The sequence below is a fragment of the Gallus gallus genome, chromosome 16 (genome assembly GCF_016699485.2).
Source record: "Gallus gallus isolate bGalGal1 chromosome 16, bGalGal1.mat.broiler.GRCg7b, whole genome shotgun sequence".
Lineage (NCBI taxonomy): Eukaryota > Metazoa > Chordata > Aves > Galliformes > Phasianidae > Gallus > Gallus gallus.
The window spans coordinates 881,731-898,558 of record NC_052547.1 but is presented as its reverse complement, the minus strand read 5'-3'; the positions used below and the strand labels follow the sequence as shown (position 1 = coordinate 898,558).

Below are 16,828 nucleotides of genomic sequence, written 5' to 3'. Positions count from 1 at the left end.
ACAGCTCACCACGGCGGCTCCGCGGGGACAAAAGGCATACCAGAGCGGCCGGAAGGTCTCACGCATGCGCACAACGACCGACCACGGCGGCTCCGCGGGGACAAAAGGCACCAGAACGCAGCCGGAAGTTTCTGCGCATGCGCATCGCAACTGACTACGGCGGCTCCGCGGGGTCAAGCATCGGAACGCGGCGGTAAGTTCCCGCGCGTGCCGGAAGGCATCTTCCCCATCCCACGCGCCTACAGCTGTGCTCTTCAGGTATTGTAATCGTGGGATCATTAAGGTTGGACTAGGACAAGGGGGAATGGTTTTAAACTGGGACAGGAGAGGTTTAGGTTGGATATTAGTAAGAAGTTTTTCACACAGGGTGGTGATGCACTGGAACAGGTTGCCCAAGGAGGCTGTGGATGCCCCATCCATGGAGGCATTCAAGGCCAGGCTGGATGTGGCTCTGGGCCGCCTGGTCTGGTGGTTGGCGACCCTGTGCATAGCAGGGGGTTGGAACTCGATGGTCATTGTGGTCCTTTTCAACCCAGGCCATCCTAGGATTCTAGGATTCTATGATCTAGTCCAACCACCACCGTGCTCATGCCGCTAAGGGTCACATCTGCACATCCCTTGAATTCTTCTTCTTCCTAATATCCAACATGAACCTCTCCTGGCACAACTTAAAGCCATGACTTCCAACTCTGTCACTGTTACCCGGGGAAATAGGCAGTTCCCACCTTGGTACCACCTCCTTTCAGGCGGTTGTGAAGCAATGCGTCTCCCTGAGCCTCCTCCAGATTAAACAACCCCAGTTCCCTCAGCCACTCCCTGTAAAATTTGTGTTCCAGACTCTTTACAGCTTTGTTGCCGTTCTCTGGACAGGCTCCAGGGCCTCAATGTCTTTCTTGTAGTGAGGGGCCCAAAACCAAACACAGTACTCAAGGTGTGGCAATACCAGCGCTGGGTACAGGGGGCCCATCATCTCCCTGGTCCTGCTGACTACGCTATTTCAGATACAAGCCTGGATGCCACTGGCCTTCTTGGCCACCTGGGCACTGTGCTGGCTCATGTTCAGTCAGCTGTCAATTAATATTTCCAGATCCTTTTCCTCCCTGCAGCTTTCCTCTGCCCCAGGCCTGTTGTAATGCATGGGATTGCTGTGACCAAGTGACCCAACACTTGGTCTTGTTAAAGGTCATACAGTTAGACTCAGTCTGCTGATCTAGCCCGTCTATATCCCCCTGTAGGGCCTTTCTACCCTCAGGCAGAAGGCAACATTTCCTCCCAACTTGGTTTCATCTGCAAACTTAGGGAGGGAGCACTCAATCCCCCTTTCCAGATCATCAATAAAGATAATGGGCTACAGATACTGAGGATGTCATCAGTCTTGTAATGGGAGAACATTTCCCTGCACTGAATATGTGCTGCCATGTGTGGTGCTTTCACAGCATGGCTGTGGTGCCACGTGGGCAGCAGTAGGGCTGTGCTCTTGCAGGGACAGGGCTCTGAGATACCCACAAAGCGGTTGCTAGGAGGTGCCAGCAAGGACAGGCTCCAAAAGTTAAATTTATTTCAGTTGCCTTTGTGGTGGATGCCTAGTCATGGTTTTAGCAGAGGCAAATCTTACCTGCAGGTGATCTTTGCAAGAAAATCAAGAGCAATAAGAGGACTTTTGGTTGCTGTACTGAAGACCAGGGCTGAATTAAAGACATACTGTGCTGATGCTGAATAGAGAGTCTGGTTTAATGACAGCAGGTACAGATGGAGCTGAGGGACTAAATGTTTTTCTTGCTCGAGTCTTTACTGAAAAGGACTCCATGCCTCACTGCTTGGGAAGAGAGGCTCAAAAAGTGAGCCCATGTGAACCTGTAAGTTTAACAAGGCTAAGATGTTGCACTTGGGTTCGAGCAATCCTAGATATGAGTGCAAACTGGGAGACGAACTCCTTGAGGGCAGCCCTGCCTGGAAGGACTTGGGGATCTTGGTGCATGAAGAGCTGGATATGAGCCAGCAGTGTGTTCTTGCAGCAAGGAAAGCCAGTGGTATCCTGGATTCCATTAGAAGAGGGGTGGCCAGCAGGGAGAGGGAGGTGATAGTCCCCCTCTACTCTGCCCTTGTGAGGCCACATCCTGGAGTAGTGTGTTCAAGCCTGGGGTCTCCAGTACATGAAGGATATGGAGCTGTTGGACTGGGTGCAGAGGAGGGCCACAAAGATGATCAGAAGGTTGGAGCACCTCTCCTATGATGAAAGATTGAGGGAGTTGGGATTACTTAGCTTGGAGAAGAGAAGGCTCTGCAGAGACATTATTGTGATCTTCCACTCCCTGAAAGGAGCTTACAAGCCAGACAGGGACCAAATTTTTATGCAGGTAGATAGTGATAGGACAAGGGGGAATGGATTTAAACTGAGAGAGGAGAATTTTGGTTAGATATTAGGAGGAAATTCTTCACGCAGAGGGTGGTGAGGCACTGGAACAGGTTGTCCAGAAACGCTGTGGATGCCCCATCACTAGAGGTGTTCACGGCCAGGCTTGAGGGGTTCCTGGGCAGTCTGAACTAGCGGTTGGCAACCTTGCCCACAGCAGGGGGGTGGAACTAGATGGTCTTTGAGTCCCTTCTAATCCAAGCCATTCTATTATGCTGTGATTTCCATACTCTGATCTACTCACCATCACAGTCTCTCCTAGCCATCCCCTATGCTGTTTGTTCTCTCGAGGCAGGGTAATGATCTTGAGGTTCTAGAGTAGTGACCGGGTGTTGAAAGAGGAATGTGAGGCAACACATCAGCTCAGAGGCCACAAGGAGGAAATGGGTGGGAATCCTGTGACAAAGTCAGCTCTGTCTCAGGACCTCATGAGACAGCAGTATGAACACGGCTAGGAAAGGGACTGTGAGGACAGTTGTTCCAGCAGTAGCTGACAGGTCAGCCCAGGACTCATGGCTTTAAGGCTGGGCATGAGAAGAAGGAAATGCCACTCAAAGGGCAGTGTTGTGGTGTCAGTGGACACCCAGAAGGAGTCTGTGATCAGCCTGTGGAGTCGCAATTCAAGGAACAGACAGTGAGGTTGGAAAGACATTGGTGAAGGTATGGAAATGCCAGGGTGAGAGCAAGGTGGAGAAGTGAGATGTGTGTCTACAGCCTGAAGGGAAACTGGGGCTGGTGTAGGACAACACGGTTAAGCCTGTGGTGGTGATGGTGAGAGTGCAGAAAAGGTTGGAAGGGAGCAACAACACCAAGGTTTTGGTGCCTTTGGCTATAGCAGATGTCCTACTTCCTGAGGCCCATGAGGAAAGCACCGTCCTAATGGCATAGGCACCTTCTTGTCTCTTTGCACATTCCAGGGAAAGCAAATAGATACTGTATCATTGTCCTACACTTGGCACCATGCACACCACATCCCACTCTCTCAGACAGGTCCCTGGGACTGGAATCCAGGGTTTGCCTTTCTGCTTCATCAAACAAACCGGGGGCTTTACTCGGTGTCATGAATAACCACAAAGGTCCTTTGCCTGCCTGTAATCATGAGCCACAGTTATCTGGTTTAACAAATCAGTAACGGCTGTCATGGAGAACTTCTAATTGTTCGAGACACTTTGTGTCTCCTTCAGACTTTACCTCAGTCTCATCTCTGTACCTGAAGTTCACGGACTCCGCGCTAAGTACACCATGGGGATCCTGACAACACAGAAAGCCAAACCAACTGCTGGGTACGCAGTCTTAGACACTGTCAGTTTAGTAAGGTCATGTAGAAATACATGAAGGATCAGGAAGATTAAATACACAGCAAAACAAACACAGGGCAATGCAAGTACAGGGGAAGACAAATTTGCTATTAATACACACTCTGAAAAACTCTGAATAGCATGGCAAATCACGGACATTCTATTAGTAGTATTTTGTTATTTCAGTTGATGAAGAGGTGCTCATAATCTCAGTGTTTTTAGGCAGAGCGCCACTGTCCTACCATAGGCACCCAGCACTACTTCAGTAGGCTCCAGTTATTTGTTACCTACCACTTGTTACCTAAGAAAAGTGTGGAGAGCTTTTGGGACCCGGAGCACTGGCTCCGGGAGAGGGGCCATGATGGGATGCAGCTGGTAAGGAGATAGGGCCCTGCTCATTAAACCAGGCAAGGTTGTGCTGCCCTCACTCAGGAGCAAGGAAGTGATAAGAACATGCTGCAGTTAAGAAAATTGAGTGGTATGCAGTAAACAATCGGGCATTCATCACGGGACTGTCACGGTATCTAGCGTTGAAGGTTACTTTCTCACGTAAAGAACTAACCAATAAGAGAACCCAATTTGGCATATGTAGTAGCTCATTAACTATCGTATAAATGCCTGCGTGTGCTTCAATAAAGCTGAGACTTGTTGATCATGAAAGCATGAGACTTGTCTCCCGCTGATTTCCTACAGAAAAGAGGTGGACACCCTTCTCACTATGATCTTCTTTCAGGTAGTTGTACAGAACAATGAGATCTCCTCTCAGTTCCTTTTTCTCCATATTAAACAACCTCAGTTTCCCTGGCAATTCCTACATGTCAATTTCTGATGCAGGCCAGGCCATTTTGACCTCCTGGGCACCTGACACCCCGACGTCCTTTCCTGCCAGGCACCTTTCCAGCCACTCTTCCCAAGCCCTTACAACTTCAGCTTTTTGTCCAAGTGCAGCAACTAGCACTTAATCTTGTTGAATGTCATATGATTGGACTTGACCAACTGATCCAACATATCCAGGTCCCCCTGCAATGCCTTCCTACCTTCAGGCAGATCAATAGGTTCACCTAAATTGGTATTGTCTGCAAACTTCCTCCACTGATGTATCTGCATGATGGAATCTGCAACATCAGTGTCTGAACTGCAGCTGAATGCTGACCCCAGAACTGATGAATTCAAAGGCACACTGTAAGATTCCAAAGCTCTGAAGGATGGAGATCTATGCTGGAGATGGACAGCAGACCACAGGGTTGCTATGGGGAAAGGATATGTACTGCGGTTATGGCATGGAGGTGCCCCAGCCCCATGGCATTTCCAGGGGTAGCTCCCTCTCCCTGCTCATGTCACTGCTGCCTGCAGACGTCCCTGTCACTAGCGCTGTGCCCACAAGCCCTCCCTGGTGCTCACAGAGTCCATGACAGCTGCTGTAGACTCAGCTCTGCCTCGCAGACCCCTCCTGGCAGCAGAGCACTGCCCAAGGCTATTTTGATGTGTGCAGCTGCTAAGGGCCATGTCGCACAGGCCCTGGTGACACTGGACACGCAACAACAGTGCTCTCTAGGGGCAGAGGGGCAGAAAGGAAATTGCTGGGGGAGCATAAGGCTTAGGATTCTCAGTGTTTTCTTGGACATTACAGCCTCTATTTTCATTCCTTCTGAGGCAAAGAAAACAGAAAGGGGAGACTCAGGAAAGCCAGACTTGAAGCAGGTAACCCCTGCATGTATCTCTCATCTTGCAAAGCCCCACCAAAAGGATGCTGGGGTCCTGTCTAGTAGAGACTTCCCTACTCCATGCAGCAGCTTTTGGCACCAGAAGGCTCCCACCCAGCCTGGGGGCTCCTTACCCCCACACTTCTCCCCACACTCAGTCCCCTGGGCAGCCCCTCGGGCAGGCTGAGTGCTGAGCCTGGCAGGTGGCAGAGTCCCATCAACTCCATCCCAGCCAGACCAAGAACAACTGCACTTGCTCAGAGAAGGTGTGGCCATGTGTCCTGGGTGCAGGGAGGGGAGGAAAAGACAAAAGTGGGGACTAGAAGCTGAAAGGGCACAGAGGGAAATTCCCAGTTGTTCTAAGGGGAAAATCATCACCGGGACTGGGTATCAGTGCTGGGTCACGAGGAACTGCTCATCGACCTGATCTCAGTGCCAAGTTGTCCCTGTTCAGGGCATGGTTCTCCAGAGGATCCTTCTGATTCCAAACCCTGTCAGAGCAACACCGCTGCATGTTGAGGCATCGCTGGCCTCTGTAATCCCTGCCTGGACCTCTCCTCAGGACTGCACATTGAATGTGTTCATTGTCAAAAGGAGATTCTTCTTTATGGGCTGAGGGACATCACTGAGAATGGGGATACAAAAGAAAACTGTCAAGCGTGATCTTTCTCACACTCAGGACACTTGTAGTGCTTGTCTCCTGTGGGGATGTGCAGGTGGGAGAGCAGCGTGGAACTCCCTTGGTAGCCCTTCCCACACTCATCACATATATAGATTTTGTCTCCTGTGTGGACGTGCTGGTGGGAGATGAGGTCAGAAGTGCTCCCAAAGCTCTCCTCACACTCAGAGCATTGGTAGGGTTTCTGTCCTCTGTGGGTACGCTGGTGAATTGTGACTTGGGAACTGCTTCTGAAGGCTTTTGCACACTCAGGGCACTTGTAGCGTTTTTCTCCTGTGTGGATGCGCTGGTGGACCATGAGCTGAGACTTGCTTTTGAAGCCCTTGGCACACTCGGGGCACTTGTAAGGTCTTTCTCCTGTGTGGATACGCTGGTGGATCATGAGTTGGTAACTAGTTTTATAGTCTTTTGCACACTCAGAACACTTGTAAGGTCTTTCTCCTGTGTGGATACGCTGGTGGCATTTAAATTCAAAACTGCTCTTGTAGCCCTTTCCACAAATGGAACATTTGTAGGGTCTGTCTCCTGTATGGATGCGCTGGTGGGTCATGAGGTGAGAACTGGTTTTGTAGCCCTTCCCACACTCTGGGCACTTGTAGGGTCTCTCTCCTGTGTGAACGCGCTGGTGGATCACGAGGTGGGATCTTCTTTTGAAGCCCTTTGAACATTCAGAGCATTTGAACGGTCTCTCTCCGGTGTGGATGCGCTCATGGATCAGGAGGTTGGAACTGCTTCTGAAGCCCTTCTCACACTCAGGGCACTTGTAGGGTCTGTCTTCTGAGTGGATGCGCTCATGGTAATCGAGCTGAGAACTGCACTTGAAGCTCTTCTCACACCTGGGACACTTGAAGGGTTTGTATCCTGTGTGGATGCGTTGATGGACAGCAAGGTAGGAATGATCCTTAAAGCTCTTCCCACACTCATTGCATGGGCTCTGCCCGTTCTTCTGGCTCAGCTCTTTTGCCTGCTTTTGACCTTTGCCACAGGCCGGGGTTTCTCTCACTCTCTTTCCTGGATGGTTTCCCAGAGGCTTCTTCATGTGCTTTCCTTGCTCCAGGCCTCCTTGGAATTCCCTTCTGGTTTTCCCAAGAGAGATGCCACCCCACTGACTTCTGGATACACCGCTCTCCTGCAGATTCTCCTTTGAATTTGTGATCCCATCACCTGCTGGATGACAGAGAAAATCCAGAACTAGCTTATTGTGCCCAAAATATGCACCAGCTGATCCCACAGGGGCTCCTGCCAACCCCAACCTCCTCCTTTCCTCCATCACCTCACCCGAGCAGATGTCTCCTGCCATGTCCTTCAGGCTGTGTACATCTGGGATCCAGGGATCTTCCCCTCCTTCGAGCAGGGGGATCACCACAGGTTTAGATGCTTAAATGATAGAAATAGTGGAGATGAAGGCATTTCCTTGATTCTGGCAAAGCTGCTTACGCAGCACCTCCACTGTGTCCCCCTCCCTTCTTATGAAACCACAACTAGGGCCTGAGTGACGTGGGGCCAACACAGACTGCCTTGCTTTGGAGTACAGCAGGATTTTCCATCTCTGAAAATTATGCTGGGGCTTTTCTTAAAAAACATGACACACAGCAACGCAAGGGAAGCATGCAGGGGGCTGATCCTCCCCCTCCTGACTGATGTCAGTGACAGCAGTGCAGCTGACTCTTCTATCAGAGTGGTGAGCATAGTAATGGCTTCTAAAACTCATGCATTTTTACAGGGCGTTAGTCAATAGGTAATTTTAACATATTTGATCTCTGTCCTTCTTGCAAAGGGCCATTCTGCACAGCCTAAGGTGTCCTGACAAGGAAGAAAGGCAGCAGTGCCCTCACCCAGCGAGGCTATGCACTCATACGTCTCCAGCATCACATCCCAGTACAGGGCTCGCCGCGCAGGGTCCAGCAGCGCCCACTCCTCCCTGCTGAAATACACGGCCACATCCCCAAAGGTCACGGGCTCCTGTAAACAAAAAGGCTCCTTGCTGCAACCACCTGGGGCCTGGGGACACAGCTTGTTGAGGAGGGAAACCCCAGCCCCAGCAGCTTCTCTCTCCAGCACACAAATGCATGGGCAAGGGCATCTCACGCTCCCCTTGCGTTCACATGCCTTGCACCTCTGTCTCACTGACTGCTTCCCCAAGCCCCTACCTGGGATGGATGTGCTGTGGCCATTTGCTGCCCTCCTGCAGGTTGGGACGGTCGCAGGTGAAAGGCAGGCAGCCTGTGGGGACAAGAGGAACAGAGGGCAGCTGTGAGGGAATGCAGCAGTCCCCATCCTACCCAGCCCTCCCCAGCTGTGGCAGCAGTTCAGCACCACAGTGCCCTTTGGTCGCTGCCCCCACAGTGGGATGAGGAAGAGAATGAGAAGCAAAACAGTACTCATGCGTTGAAATAATACCTATTGACCAAAACAAGAAAGAAAACATCAAAAATACAATTCAATAAAACAAGCATGTATACATATATATACACAGTGCAGTTTCTCACCATCCACTGACAGACCAATGCCCAGCAAGCCTGAAGCAGCATCTTCTCCCCCCAGCACCTCCCACAGCTCTTTTTTTTTTTTTCTTTTTTTTCATCATACTATTTTCTGCCCGTTCCTTTTTGGGAGATGGAATGAGTGAGCCAGGTGGTGCTGCTTAGCCCTCTGCTGCTGTCCAACCATCACACTCAGACATCCTCTGCCTCCTGGGACGCAAATGCAAGGGGGAATGCAGAGTGCTTTTGCACAGAATGGAACTGGAGCCCACCCAGTGCCTGAACCAGTGCAGCAGCTGTGTGTGAAGGGACCTTCCATTGCAGGGAGATCCTGAACAAAAACCTTCTGAGGGAGCTGCACAATGAAGAATGCCCAGCCCTGTAGTTCAGGGGATAGCAGAAGCCTCAGAACAAGTGAGCAATCAAACCGACTGCTTACAGAACAACAGGAGGCATTAAAAGTGCCACCAGAGGAAGATCTTGTCTGTTGGATCCCCTGAGGGTATTTGGGGGCTGGTGGAGTGGGAAATGGAAAATACCGACTTGGAGGCTTTAGATAAGAGTCAAAAAGGAGGTGGGGATATGTTACAAATAACATAGTGGAATCCATACGTGCAGAGGTGTGGAGCATGGGCATTTCACGTCTTGGCACGTATACGTAAGTTCCTTCAGAAGTAATGCTTCTTAATTCCAGGGAAACTACAACAGAGACAAAGAGCACAACAACACTTTTTAATAGAGCAAATTCTCTGCTACAAAACACTATTTTTCAACACAGACACCACCATTAGCAATGCACTTTTTCCCAACAAGGAATAAATGCCTGCATTCCACACTCATAAAGAGCTGCACCAGCGGAGGTGACCCACTATCCCCACTGATGAGATGCACCACCCACCGCTTCATTGCACTCACATCCACTCTGGGTTCTCCACAAACATCCAGCAAGCGTCAATGCAGGTCGGTGGGCGCCATTTTTTCCATGGACTCTGCTGCCATCCAGTGTCCTTTGTCAGTACTAACAGTTTATTCCGGGGGTCTTTTTACTACATCCGGGTCTCTGATAGTCTTCATCACTTGTCCTTTAGATGAACTTTCCACATTGGCACATGCTCAGTAGGTAGACGCAGTAATTTATAGGTACTAAGACTGCAGGTCTTGTCTGTCCAACAGATAAGCTCCAACACCTCCAAGACACAGCGCTGCCATGACAACAAATCGAATTTTGCAGAGCACAGGATCCTGGGAGATTATTTTCTCCAAAAAACAGGCCTTCTTTCCAGAAAGACAGGTTTTTTTGCTACAAATTTATTTTACATCAAATTTCTCATTGCAAACTTGTTTGCTTATGATGCTGGGACAGTGTACTGCAAACCCAGCAGGCATACAAGGGTGCACGACCACCTACATTCCTCCTTCACCGCCAGTAGCCCCAGTGCTAGAACTCTTTGAAGCAGACTGGTGCTCTCTTTCCTCTGTCCATCACTTTCTCTCTCATTCTTTCCCCACTTTTCTCCATTTCCTCTCCTTTCTTCTTCTTTCTCTCCTTCCTGTCTTCTCTAGTCGTTTCTTTAGTGGCCATTTCCTGAATTTGATAAGGAAGTAATACCAGTGCCAAAGTATTCTCGATCCACATCATTCATTGTCATCAGAAAATTGCCTAATCACGCCGTGAAACAGTTAACTGTTTTTAGAAAGGTGTGTAATTTTACCTCAAGTAGTTGATTGCCTGTTGTTAGAAAGTTCAGTAAAGTCGTCTCACACTATTCCTCTAAGAAAATGTCTCATAAATTGTCACTGTCTGACTCCGCTGTGCCAGCAACTCCTGCCAGGCAGGGAGTGCCCTGTTTGGGCAATGGGATAAATTCACCTTCCTCACAACCCACAGAGACAGATGGGAGAAGACAAACACCTTTCTCTTTCAAACACAATAACACCAGGCCCCATAGCAGTTTGAAAGCCACGGAACACGTTGCCAATCTCGGTTGGACTGTCCTACTGCACCCGCCACACACATAGTCTGGATTTGGCACCTTCTGACTGTCATCTGTTCAGGCCGATGAAAGATGGACTGTGTGGGCAACAGTTTCCTAGCAACAGTGCCGTCATAGCAGCTGCAAAAAATCTGCTGGTGCCGATTTTTACGAGCATAGCATGCAGGCTCTGGTTAATTGCTGGTGCCAATGCGTAGGTAATGGTGGTGACTACGTTGAGAAGGAGTGTTTTGTTGCTGAGAATTTGCTCTACCAGACAGTGTTACTGTGCTCTTTGTATCTATTACAGTTTCAATGGAAATAAAAAGGAGGTATTACTTTCAGAGCGACCTACGTGTACGTGCACGTCGTTATCGCTGCTAGCACTTGATTTTTCCTCTTCTCTCCTCCTTTTCTTTCACTCAACAGCTGTTGTCCCCCGCCACGCGCTCCTCTTTGCTTCGCTGTCCCCACTCTCCCCCACGCCGCGGGGCGGGCGGTGAGCGCGCAGCGACAGCACAGCAGGCTCAGCACAGCGCGATCCGACACCCCCGACGCGGATCGGACGCGTAGCGCCGCGCTGACTGTGGGCACCGCACGCACCGACCGAACCCGCGCGCAACCACGGGACCCCCCGCCTCTCGGACACCCCCACTCACCACAGCGCCGTCCGCTCCGTGCGGTGCCGCAGCCGCTCCGGACGCCCCCAGCGCCACCGCCGCGTCCCGCCCCGCGCGTCCCCGCGGGAGGAGCCGAGCCCGGCCCGGCTTTTCTCTTTTCTCTTACAAGCCCAAGATCTCCCCAGCTGTGGCCATGACGTTCACTTACAGATGAGATGAAGGGAAAGGTGAAATAATTTCCAATGGAGTTTGAGAGCGTGGATATGACATCTCTTGAAAGCTCCACATGCCTCCCGTATGTCACAGCCCTGAAGCAATCTCTTCATCCCCACTGACATGTGACATTCCCAAAACTTCCCATCCCCCAAAAGGTTCCTAGACCCCTCACACATACCATATCATTCATCCCCCAAAACTCCCCACAATGCCCACCACGTGAGAGAATGCCCCAAATTTCCCTTACACCACACCTGCAAGATAAACCCCCAAAAACTCCCGCCTCCCCCGCAGGTGTGCCACCCCCACCATCCCTCAACCTCCCCACGCCCCCCTACATCTCCTGAGCTCTCACGGCCGCAGGGCTGTGATTCAGCAGTAATTCCATCGGTGTCACAGCACTGTGATGGGTGCAGCTGCTCCTCTCCCTGCCCCAGGTAGGCATAGGTGTGGATGTACATTTGAGCTGCAGCATCTCAGATGTAGCACCAGTATCAAGTTGAGGTTTTTCACAAGTGGAACCAAGCACAAAGTCCCTGCTTCAGAGCAGAGACTTGCTGGAGTGGATAGCAGGTAGCAGTGGAAGGATGCAACAAGGGGTTCATAGGGAGGACTACTTCTGGAGTACTCCAGGCCAGAAAGAAAAAGGGTTGGGTTGCGTAGCGCTGATAGAAATCAACTTTATTGTCTATGGTGTCTCTGCAGTCTCTAAAGGCCAGCAGTGGAGGTGAGGCTGATTTCCAGGAAGGAGAATATGCTGCTGAAATGTCCTTGACTACAGACATCCAGTGATCCAGGGACACTGAAGATCACTGGCCTGTTGATGATTGTATCATCAGGAGGTGAGTAAAGGACAGGAGGAGAGACTGGGTCTGGTCTTGTTGAACATCGTCATCAGTGACATGGATTTAGGGGTATACTGCATTATCATCAAGACTGCTGGTAGTCCAAAGCTAGGAGGGGTGACTGTCACCAGAAAACTGTGCTGCCATTCAGCGAGAAATGGGCAGGCCTGAGTGATGGGCAGAGAGGAACCTTGTGGAATTCAATAAGGATAAGCACTGAGTTCAGCACCTGGGGAGGAGTAACTGTATGCATCCCAGTAGGTTAGAAGCTGTGCCACTGGAAATGATCTCTATGGCAAAGGACCTGGGTGTCGTGGTGAATCACAGGTTGACCATGAGCCAGCAGCGTGCCCTTGTGGCCAAGAGAGGCAACGGTACACTGAGGGGCATTAACAAGAGCAAGCAGACGAAGGGAGGTTATTTTCCCACCATACTCTGCCCTGATGAGGCCACTTCTAGACTGTTATGTCCAGTTCAGGAAAGTCAGAGAGCTCCTGGAGAGAGTCTAGCAGAGTGCTACCAAGATGGTTGGGGCCTGGAGCATTTCCCATATGATGAAAGGCTGTGAGACCTGGGGCCGCTCAGCGTGGGGATGAGAAGACTGAGAGGGGTTCTTATCAATGCTTGTAAATAACTGAAGGGCTGATGTGAAGAGCATTGGGCCAGACTCTTTTTGGTGGTGACCACCAATGGAATAAGGGGCAAGAGGCACAAACTGAAACACAGGAATATCTGAACATGAGAAAGAACTTACTTTGAGGGTGACATAGCACTTAGGATATTCAAGACCCACTTAGACACTTTATTTTGCAGCCTCTTCTGGGGAATCTGCTTTAGCAGGGGTGCTGGAGCAGAGAATTCCAGAGGTCCCTTCCAACCACTGTGGTTCAGCGATTCTGTGAAAAACCCTGATCATTTGAGTGTTGGCACATGAGAGGAAAGCTGTGCACCATCAGTGTCCCTTTCTTGTGAAAGTAAAAGTGATTACAGTCCTCAAAGTATTCCTTGGAGGAATTGAACTCAACTTACTCAGTTGACTTCATAAGACTCTGTCCATTTTTTCAGCCTAACTTCAGGCATTTACCTCCAGCCACAATGTCCCTCTGAATGGCTCTCCTCTGACCCTCACTCATAAGAGCTCACCCAGTCTGCCCATCCCATGCACGCAAGCAGCATTTATGAGTTCTGTGTCTTCCTCCTCCCTTTCTTCTGATGGCCATGCTTCTTCCATCCCCACCTTCTTAGGAGTTTCTTTCCTTACTAAACAAGCTGATTTTTGCATCTATTTTTTGGTCTTGTTTATAGGAATGACCAGTAGTGCCACTTGACTGGTTGAGCTGCAGGGCCTTTCACAGGGATTGCAGTTACCATGGGGCATGTCATGAGGTTTGGAGTGACTGAGGAGCCTGTTGCATTGTAATCTCTTCCCTTTGAGGGTGCTGAATGGTGCTGAACAGGCTCAGTAGGCATGGGCCAAGCCACAGCACATTGCAGCGATTTGTGTCTCTCTAGAACTGCCAGCACAGTGACATGCCTATTTCAAACACTTCCCATGTATTTCAGGATCCTGCATTTGTTCAGGGGCAAATCTCCAAAGCACCAGAGGTGCCCCTGTTGCTCCCACACTCCCAGCCACTCGTAACTCTCCTGCTTCAGGTCATATCCCAGGGCCGTATTCTTTAAGAGTTTAAGCTCAAGCAAAGCCTGAGACAAGTTTGGTAGACACAGCTACAGGAACACACTGTCTTGAACATCCCAAGGGTATTCGGAATTCTCAGGAGCTATTTTAAGTAGCCTGGAGTAAAAGGGGAGGGTGAAGGAGAAAGGGAGGGTGAGGAACCAATGGAAAATGTCCCCCGTAATCTCTCCCATTGCCTGACTCCCTGAAGAGCCAGAGTAAAGAGTGTACTTGTAGTTTCCAAGAGATGGCTGCAGAAGGACAAAGATGACTGCAGTGCTGAGTATCAGATTAGTTTCACAACCAGTGATTGTATCACATTCCAGTGTTCCACAGTACAGCAAAATGGCAAACTTAATGCAGCTCCCAGAGATGGTAAACAGCACAGTGGGGAACATAGGTGGCAAGTAAGGTGCTAAATAATATGGTTTAAAAAGAACAACTCTGAAAGATTTCTGAAAATAATAAAAAGATTAACACTGTGACCAGCAATTATTTAATTACTGTGACATTTATAGCAATTTTGTGTGAACGTGCTCCAGTCAGAACTGTTGCTCTCTCAGCCCTTTGGGATCTGCACGAGGCACCAAAGGATTGTTGTGGTTTTGTCTTCTTTTCAGTTGGGACAGAGTTGTTCTTCTCCATAGTGTCTGGTGTGATACTGTGTTTTGGTTTCAGGAGGAAAACAATGCTATCATAACACACCAACATTTCTAGTTGTTTCTAAGCAGCGTTGTTCAGAACCAATTACACAGTTCTTTCTACTGCCATACCAAGGAGGGAGGACAAGGAGGAGGGAGGGAACAGAATTAGGACAACTGACTCAATCTGGCCAAAGGGATACTCCATTCCACACATCATGCAGAAGGAGTTTTCAGAGAGGTGGGAGTTCATCTCTCTCTTCCACTGCTCAGGGGTTAGCTGGGCATTGGTCAGCAGGTGGTGAGCAATTGCTTGTGCACCACTTGTTGTATACATTTACATATATAGATAGACAGGTTTGGATTTGCGCCCACTTTTGTACACAGATCTGTGCCTCATGTTCGATGTCTTTCACAGAGATGGTGGTGAGGTGCTTCCCGGAGTGGTTGCCCTGTCCCTGGAGATGTTCAAGGCCAGGCTGGATGGGGCCCTGGGCAACCTGGTCAAGCGTATAATCTAGTATTTGGTAACCTTGCCTGCAGCAAGGGTTGTTGCCAACATGACCGTTGAGGTCCCTTCCAACCCAAGCCATACTATGATTCTATAGATATGGCTCTATGGTGCCATACTATGATTCACAGATCATTATAATATCCTTTTCTTTATGTTAGTCAATAGTTTATCTCAACCCATGCATTATACTTTCATATTTTTTCTCCAATTCACTCCCTCATCCCACTTGGAAGGAGTGGAGTGAGCAAAGAGCTGTGTGGTGCTGAGCTGCTGCCGGGTTAAACCTGTTGTTTAGCCACAAATGCTAGGTTATATTTTGAGCTCTGCCTTCTCTGTTTGCTCACCCAGGGCATGCCACGGTGCGAGGGAAGGGGTAAGTGCCCTGCCCTTCTCAGCCTTGCCTGCTCTGCTGGGAACAGTCAGCTGCTCTCCTCTGTCCCATTTAGTAATTTGGAAAAGGAAGAGAAAAGAAATATTAATGATAATTGTATGCCTATGTATTTCTACTCAAAACAAGTGTTGCACAGTGCAGTGTCTCACCACCCACTGCCCAATGCCCATCTGGTCCCTGAGCAGCTGTCTCTCCTTCAGCAAACTCCCCACAGCTTTGTGGCGTTCTGCATGGCATCATGTGGTATGGAATAAGCCCTTTTCCAATCCAGGCCAGCTATCTTGGCTAACTCCCAGCTGCCTTTGGTGCAACATCACTCAGAAACAACCAGAACTGATGTGCTATTAACACTGTTTTCCTCCCAGTGCCAGAAGATAGCATCATATCAGGCACCACGAAGAAAGTTCAGCTATGTCTCTGCTGCAGTTACCTTTTACCATAACCACACAAAGGATAACAATAGCAAATGCTGGATTCTGCTCTTGGGAACAGACAACCCTGGCTGTAAATACAGATTTGTCTGTATGTAGTTCCACCAGGGACTGAGTTGTTTTTTTTTTCTTTGTGGCATCTGGAATGATGCTATGTTTTCATTTTAGGAGAAAAAAAATGTTGATAACACACCGATGTTTCTTGTTGTTGCGAAGCAGTGTTGTACACAGCAAAGGCTGATTCAGTTTTCGCAGTGATGTGCTGGTGGGGAACAGAATTAGGACAGCTGAATTTCACTGCCCAAATAGTACTCCGTTCCATATGACATCATGAGGAAGAAGAGTTTTTTGAAGAGAGATGGAGTTCATCTCATTCGCTTCCAACTGCTCAGGGGGCTATCTGGGCATCGATGGTTGGCTGGTGACCAATTGCTTCTGTATGACTTGATATAGACATTCATATATATACATTTGTCATAGCTATTATCCATTTTCTTTTCTCTGTTTTAGTAAATAGTTTTATCTCCACCCATGAGTACTACCTGTTGTTTTTTTTTTTTTTTTCCCAACTCTCACTCATTGCACTTGGAAGGGAGGAGTGAGCAAATGACTGTGTGGTGCTCAGCCAGCTGCTGGGTGAAACCACAAGAGGAGCAGGGACTGAGACACTGGAGAGCAATCACACTGAAAGGGATTTGGGGGTTTTGGTCAACAGCAGGTTGAACAAGAGTCAGCAGTGTGCCCAGGCAGCCAGCAAGGCCAACTATAGCACACGGTGCATCAGGCACGGCAGGGTCAGCCAGTTGAGGGAAGAGACTGTCCCCATCTATGCTGCAGTGGTGCGGCTGCCCTCGAGTACTCTGTGCAGTTTTGGGCACCACATCACAAAAAGAACATAAAACTATTGGGAAGAGCCTAACAGAGGGCTGCAAAGGTGGTGAAG

The 16,828-nt window shown here is 49.4% G+C and overlaps 1 protein-coding gene across 1 annotated transcript; it reads right to left on the bottom strand.

Moving 5' to 3' along the window:
• Positions 1-3,643: 3,643 nt before the first annotated feature.
• LOC121106919 (zinc finger protein 664-like) lies at positions 3,644-11,279 on the bottom strand. Its single transcript, XM_040648694.2, has 5 exons — positions 11,209-11,279; positions 8,244-8,316; positions 7,929-8,055; positions 7,372-7,470; positions 3,644-7,257 (listed from the first exon to the last, which is right to left on the bottom strand). Exons 2-5 carry the CDS (start codon positions 8,265-8,267, stop codon positions 6,068-6,070), a joined length of 1,440 nt encoding a protein of 479 aa, XP_040504628.1. The 5' UTR covers positions 8,268-8,316; positions 11,209-11,279; the 3' UTR covers positions 3,644-6,067.
• Positions 11,280-16,828: the final 5,549 nt, after the last annotated feature.